Raw genomic sequence first — 7387 nt, 5'->3', positions numbered from 1 at the left:
TTTTTTGAGACAAAGTTTCACTCTATTGCCCAGGCGGGAATGCAGTGGCGCGATCTCGGCTCACTGCAACTTCCGCCTCCTGAGTTCAAGTGATTCTCCCACCTCAGCCTTGCAAGAAGCTGGGATTACAGGTGCGTGCCACCATGCCTGGCTAATTGTTGCATTTTTTTTAGAGACAGGATTTCATTATGTTGGCCAGGCTGGTCTTGAACTCCTGACAGGTGTTCAAGATCCACCCGCCTCAGTCTCCCAAAGTGCTGGGATTACAGGCATGAGCCACCGGCCCAGCCGGAGAACCTTCTCTTCTAGGAGACCCAGAATCTTTTTTTTTTTTTTTTTTTCTTTTGAGACAGAGTCTCATCTCCAGGCTGGAGTGCAGTGGCTCAGTCTCGGCTCACTGCAAGCTCTGCCTCCCGGGTTCACACCATTCTCCTGCCTCAGCCTCCCAAGTAGCTGGGACTGCAGGCGCCCACCACCACGCCCGGCTAATTTTTTATATTTTTAGTAGAGATGGGGTTTCACCATGCTAGCCAGGATGTTCTCAATCTTCTGACCTTGTGATCCACCCACCTCGGCCTCCCAAAGTGCTGGGATTACAGGCGTGAGCCACCACGCCCAGCCCGAGTCCCAGAAATCTTTAGCCACCCTTGGGCTATGGCTACATCCACTCCAAGTCCCCACGAAGCTGCCACCCTGTCCTCAGGTCAACACAAGGCTGAACTCACAGCCCCAACATGCTCCAAAGCCAGGTCCAACAGCACCAAGGCCAGCGGCTAGGACCTGTTCCTAGTCTCTCCCACAGGGACCAGAGCAGGCAGGCCACCAGGTGCCAGATAGAGACCCTGCAGCTTGGGGTGGACACAGGTCTCCACCAGGGTCACCTGTGCCCATCTGTGCCTACGCACTGGTATGGCCCCAGGCAGGCACACTGCAACACACACACGTGTACATAAGAGTACACTCTGCAGTCAGGTATCCACTGACATGCACATGATCACGTACCACATGCCCCCTACTCACGCATACACAGTACTGACACACACAGCGGCACGCCCCGCTCACATACCCACACACATGCGCACACCCACATTCATCTGTGTGCCTTCATTCATTCGGCAGTTATTTACTGAGCACCTGTTGTGTGTCAGGCAAGCATAGTGCCCACTTTGGGGCTACAGCAGTGAGCAAAAGGGACAAAAGCCTTGCCCACATGGAGCTGACATTCTAGGGAGCAGAGTCAGATGACAAGAGCAGTAAAATGCCTAGCATTCTAGAAGGTTCCAGATGGTAGGGACAGCCGGTGCAAAAGCCCTGAGGTACGAGCATGCCTGTGCATGTTCACACCTCAGCAGACTTCACAGGCGTGTATGCCAGGACACGCATGTACACAAGTGCTCACTGACCCGACAGCAGGCCCAGGCCCACAGGCACAGCATCCCATGTGTGGGTTAGGTTAGTGGCCACCCAGGAAGAGCTCCCGCCTCCTCTTCTTCCCTCCAAGCCCCCTCCTGACCTGCTGTCAGACCCTCCCTAAGCAGCTCCGGCTGAAGCCAGGCCCCACTCAGTGAACTCAGTGTCACAGATGCAGCTCCACTCCCTAAAGGCAGCCCCCTGCCTCCAAGCTAGCAGGGCAGGGGATGGGGATCCCCTTCCCCCAGCCATGGAGGGAGACGAGAGGGGAAGTGAGGGAGGCCAGAGGGAGATAGGATCCTCAAACTCCACAAAGGAGAGACAGATGCTGTGGGTGTGCCCTCCGGGGGCTGCAGGGACCCGGTTCAGCTGGAGGGAGAACTTCCCTTACTGATGTGACCTGGGGCACAGGGAGGACAGAATGCCCAGGAACCCCCTCCATAATCTAGGCCGGCAGGGGGCTCCGGACCCAACTGTACTCCCCACCCAGGGGCTTTGCCCCTCCCCCTGCACTCCAGGCCCTGGCACTCATGGGGTCTAACTGCTCACGTCATGCAACCTTGACCATGTGAGTGAGGGCTCTGAGGTCTTAGAGAGGTCAAGGAGGCTGCATGGATGTCATCTGGTGTGGCCACCCATGCTGGAGCCACTCCTCAGCATGTCAGGAGGAGAGGCCCCTTCCCTACCCACCCCAGGCTGGTACCCAGCTGGGACCCAGGCTCCAGTCCCAGCTCTGCTGTGGCCACCTTGAGGGAGCCTGATACATCATCGCCTTCCTCTCCAGCCTCACAGCATGCCTCAGAAATGGGAGGACATCACCCACCCTTCCACTGCACCCCAGGACTCCAGGAAGACAACATGCGAAGAGCCTGGGTGCGGCAGATGAAGCCACAATATAGTCAAGCCCCTCCCCCTTGCTGGCAGCAAGAACAGGACCCAAATCTCAGAGGGGGAGGTGGGGTGGGCCTACTGGATGTGCCAGGCACCAGGACCAGGTCACGCTGGGCCAAAGCTGTCATGGTGCAGGCCCTGTGCACAGAACCACAGAACATGCTCAACAAGCCCCCTAAGCTTAGGGGCACTGACCTATCCTGGGGACCAGTAATCTTCAAGGTAGGACGCAGAACACCTGCCATGGGCCAATGGAGTGTTCAGCAGGCCAGGCACTATCTTACCTAATCACCCCAGAAACCCTGGGACGGAGGCCCTGCCGTTACAACTGCATTCCCATTTTACAGATGAGAAAGCGGAGGCACAGCGGTGCCCTGATACGGCCAAGAGAAGGACTGTGGGTAAGCAGCAGAGCTAGGAACAGACCCCAGCTGCCCCCGCTGGCAAATGCACAGAACCATTACATCATCCCACTCCGAGACCCAGCCAAGAGGTACCCACACCCTGTGGCAGCAGGGGCTGAAGGCCTGGAAATAGGAGAGGAGGCCCCCATATACTCCAGCACCCAAGGCCATGAGAGAAACTGAGGCCCAGGAATGTGCTAGGTCCGTAAGGAGGAAGGTGGGAAGGTAAGGCAGGCTGCCTGGGCAGGGCGGGGCCACCCGGTTAATGATTCAGTTAATAATTTCTGCTCCCTGCTCCTTATCAGGGAGGGCAAAGTCCAAGGGTGACAGCCAATCAGCAGCCCCGCTGGGCTGTTACCCAGCAGCCTCCGCTACCAGGGCCCTCCAGTCTGTAACCCCTTGGGAGTTTGTAAGTGGGGAGCCAGGCCCCCAGGGAAAAGGCCATTCTGCCCTCAAATGCCCTCCTTGGCTCTACCTAAGACCCCAAGGAGCATTCCGTCCAGCTTTCCAGTCTCAGGAGAGTCCCTGAGGCCAAAGGGTTAGTAACTGCCTGCTTCTTACCCCTGCACTGACCCCAAGCCCTCCAGAGAGGTGCTTTCTGGGGTGCGTCCCCCACCCCCACTGCCTCTGTTCACATACCCATTGTTGCCTCCACTGACCCTGAGAACACTTCCTGCCCACTCCCCACCCCTGCCCTGCACTGGGTGCTGGGGACACAGGGATGAGTCAGACCCCCCACTACCATTTCCTCCCCTGCCAGGCTCAGGGCCTGGGGCGGGTCTGGCAATCAGCTCCATGCACTGGGGCTAGGACCGGAGTCCTCAGCGGGGCTCTGGATGGACCCAGGAGGCAGGTCCTCTCCCTGGGAGTCAGGGGTCAGGAAACCCTGTGCCTGGCCACCCCTCCCATCTACTTACTCCCTGGGTGCACCAGGGACAGACAGAGACAGACAGGCTGACACGGGCCACAGTGCCACCTCCATCACACAGCCCAGCTCAGCCCCGGATTCCTGTCCAGGTGGGGGTCCTCTCTTCCAAATCGTCAGGTAGTCTCTACCTGGGACCTCTTCCTGCCCTCCAGAGGCAGAGATGTTTGTACCTGACAGGTAGCCCCCCACACCAAGGTACTGGTGGCAGGGTAGGGAGCTGGGGGCTAGGTGTCCGCTCTGGCTAACTCTGGCCAACTCCCTTCTCTCTGAGCCTCAGCCAGCACCATTCCCCTCCCCTCACCCATCCCACAGCTGGGAAGGGTGGCTTTTGAACCAGTATCCTGGTGCTCCAGGGGCTGTGGGGAGCCCAGCCCCCCTTATCCACTGTATCTGCCCTATCAGGAGACTATGAGTTTGTTTGATGGTTAAAAAAAATTACATTGGAAGCCCCTGCTCTGGTCCAACGCACTTACTTACCCTAGGAGGGGAATGAGGCCAGAGAAGGAAGTCACTAGTCCAGGCCACCCATCAGCTTCAGAAGGGGCGAAATCCCAGGCCTCCCTCCTCTAGCCTTAGTAAGGCTCCAGAGGCCAGGCAGAGGCCCCACTAAACTCCAAGTGGTCTCTCCAGCACCTGCTGGAAGGCGATGTCCCTCCATCCTCCAAGGCTCCCTGCACACCCACCTGCTTTCTGGGGGGCACTGGGCTGCTCACTCCAGCCTCATGTGTCCCTACAATCTGGGGCCAGCAGCCACCCCTTCCAGGCTCGGCCATTCATACTCTAACACGTCCCTCCTCCCCAGGGCTGGGTGGTGAGCTTCTTCAGAGCTGAGGTTCTTCTCTGCCACCCTCTCCTGTCTTGCAGGTGAGGAAAAAGGACCTAAAGAGGGCAAGAGCTCTTTGGGGGTTCCCTGCCAGGCACAGACAGTCACCCCGCTCTCAGTGGTCCAGCCTGCACTAGAACTCTGAGGTCCTGGCCAGATTCTCAGACGCTGCCCTGTCCCGTGCCTGCCCTGGCTCTGGGGTCCAAGGCCCCCTTACACTGTGGCCCGGTTACCTGCTGGGAGCCAGTGCATCCTGCCCGGTGGGTCCCCTCTCTGCAGGCCCTGTGCCCGCCAATCTGGGCTGCCTTGCCTCTCTCTAGGGGATTAGCCGGGCGGTCACGGGGGCCCGGCTGTACCAGCCTCGAGGGGGCCGCCCTGTCCCGGCCTCCCACCCGAGGTCCAAAGCGCCTTAGCCCCCAGCCCACCACCGGCACAGGGCAGGACCCAGCACCTATGCTTGGTGTGCCCAGGGAGGGGCACCACGTCAAGTGAGGGGGCGCGCTGTGCTGCAGCCCCTTCAGTAAAACCCTTTCCCAGTCTCCCAGCCCAGAGCCGAGATCACAGGGTCCGCTATCAACTGTCCAGAGGGATGACCAAGGCCAAGTGGGGACCAGGAGGAGAGCTCAGGTGTCCCCAGCCCCAGTCCCGAGTGTGAGAGCACTCAAGAGTGACGCAGCCACGGCTCAGAAGCACAACTTCCCGCTCCCTCGCACTTTACACTCACACTCACAAGCACACCAGGCCCTGCCGCTCCCAGGCCCGCTCACACCTACAGTGGGTCCTCCACATGGGCCTTCCCCTCCCAAGTGGTCCAGAGACCCTAGCCCTCCGGGCCCACCCACACCTTCCCCCATCGCAGAGGCTGGGAGCTGTTTCCAGCCCAGCCCTCCTAGGCGGGCAGCTTCACACCCCTCCCCTGCTCCCCACAGACATTCTTGAGTCTCCTCTTATCTCTCTGGAGGGAGCAGCGCAGCCTCCCCCCGCCAGGCTGCCAGGCCGCTGCATGGCTAAGCCGTGGCGTCAGCCCCCACCCCCCAACCCATGGTCAGGAGAGAGCCAGGGAGTCCAGGCCAGCCAGGCCCACCCCTCTGCTCTCTGTCCAGGTCCAGGGTCCTAAGGAAGGCAGTGTGGAAGTCAAGGGAGCCTGGCCTACGGGTCTTCTGGGTACCCAGCAGGCTTAAGGCCCCCCAAACAGTAACCCAAGCAGGCACGAATGTCTGGTCCCCTCTTCCCTGAAGGCCTCAAACCGCGTCAGGCCCCTTGAGAGCTCCTATGGATCAACAGTGTCTGGGGAGAGCCAGAGCCCCGGGACAGATGGGGGGCTGCCTAAGACCCTCAGATGGCCCAGCTGGCACAGAGTCAACCGTTCAATCTAGTCCAAGCCTGAATTCTTGGGGTCTGGGTCTGTGGGGTGTCCAGAATCCTGAAGTGGGATGACTGAGGCTTGGGGGTGCCCCTGCCTGGGCTGCTCAGCCAGTAGGCGTGAATAAGGGTTCCCACCTCCCAAGTCACAGAGGGAGAGAAACTGAGGCACTGGAAGAGCTGCTTCTCTCTTCCACAGGACTCCACAGGAATCTGGGGCTTGAAACTTCAGCCCTGGTTCCCTGCCCTGCAGCCCTGATAGGTTCACACATGAAGGAATGTTCTCAGTGCACTAAGCAGCAGGATGTGGCCTTAGGGACTAGAGGGAGCTCGGGGCAGGGGCTGGGCTCGCTACATTGGTAGACAGGGGCACAAAAGGGGGCCAGAGGGTCTGGCTAGATGTTCCAGGGAAGTTCTGAGAAGTGGAGAGAGCTGGGAGGCGCCAGCCTGCACTTCCCCTCCCCCTCCCACGGCTGTCCCATCCCTCCAGAACCCACCACCAGGAGGAGTGGCGGCCCCGCAGGAGGGGCAGGGGCCGTCCAGGAAAAGACAGGGAGTTGGTTAGATGTAGGAGCAGACCTCCAAAACCAATGTAGGGATGGGGGCAGAAGAAGATATTATGGAGTGTATGTCAATTCCACCCCAGAGGGCTCCTTTCAGGGTCAAGGGGGGGTGAGGTCACTCTTTGAGGGGGTGAGGTCAGAGAGGCGCAGCTCCAGGGTTGGGGGGACACAGTGCTGAGGAGCCTCAGAGGGCTGGTGGGACAGAGTTCACAGCACTAGAAGGGTCTCGGAGAGCAGAGGTAACTGGTGGCAGGGATGTCAGCTTCAAGAAGGTTCCAGCCCTAGGAGAGCATGCTAGGGAGGGGGGTCCCAGCCCCAAACAGCAGAGGAGTCACTAGAGGCAGCATTGTGGAAAACAGGTGGCAGTCTCCAAGGGGTCCCAGTCTCTAAAGTGGTCCTACCCTCATGGAAGCACAGTGGGGAGGTCCCAGCTCCTCCTAGAAGTCAAGGGTGATGGCGCCAACCTGAAGGGCACACAGGGGGTCTTGGTCTCTAGGTGGGGGTCACAGATTCTGGGAAGCAGGCTGGAGTCCAGCCTCAAGAGGTATGGAAGGTCCTAGAAGGCATGCTGGGGGTCTGGGCCTTGAAGGGGGTTCTAGCCCGCTTGGGGTCTGGGGAAGAACAGTAGAGGGTCCCCAGACTCGGGAAGTTTGCTGGGGGCGGGAGTGTCACAATTTAGGGAAAGTTCCGGGTCCTGGAAGGCTCAAAGGAGGTCCGGACCTGGAAGGGGACACAGTCCCAAGGAAGCTGCGAGTTGAGGAGCGGGGAGGGGGAGCCCAACTTCAGCGGCGGCGGGTGGTAACCGCCAGGGGACTTCCAGCCCCGGCAGCCTGTCTTGGCGGGCTGGTGCCAGCCTGAAGGAGGGTCCCAGCCAGAGGAGGCGGAAGCACAGCGGGGGGCCCCAGCCCCCGGGGAGATCAGCAGGGGGTTCCCAGAGCCAGAGGGTCGCCGCCGCCAGCCCGCGGTCTCTCACCTTCGAAGAAGCGCTGCAGCGCCTCCGTCTCGT

The 7387-nt window shown here is 60.0% G+C and overlaps 1 protein-coding gene and 1 long non-coding RNA gene across 2 annotated transcripts in view; one reads left to right on the top strand and one right to left on the bottom strand.

The window, feature by feature from the left end:
* Window positions 1–4737, bottom strand: part of MYRF (myelin regulatory factor) — a 45831-nt gene extending 41094 nt beyond the window's left edge. Inside the window, exon 1 of the mRNA XM_011993341.1 lies at window positions 4690–4737. Coding sequence (XP_011848731.1) covers window positions 4690–4708 — 19 coding nt within the window. The 5' untranslated portion in view covers window positions 4709–4737. The remainder of the gene's footprint in view (window positions 1–4689) is intronic.
* Window positions 2349–6110, top strand: LOC105549018. Its single transcript, XR_001007493.1, has 4 exons — window positions 2349–2523; window positions 2649–2930; window positions 4436–4497; window positions 5695–6110. It is a non-coding gene; the product is annotated as an uncharacterized LOC105549018 (long non-coding RNA).
* Window positions 6111–7387: the final 1277 nt, after the last annotated feature.

The sequence above is a fragment of the Mandrillus leucophaeus genome, unplaced genomic scaffold (genome assembly GCF_000951045.1).
Source record: "Mandrillus leucophaeus isolate KB7577 unplaced genomic scaffold, Mleu.le_1.0 Scaffold43, whole genome shotgun sequence".
In the NCBI taxonomy this organism is placed as follows: domain Eukaryota; kingdom Metazoa; phylum Chordata; class Mammalia; order Primates; family Cercopithecidae; genus Mandrillus; species Mandrillus leucophaeus.
The sequence above is the reverse complement of the archived record's forward strand: the minus strand, read 5'-3'. Positions and strand labels throughout refer to the sequence as shown.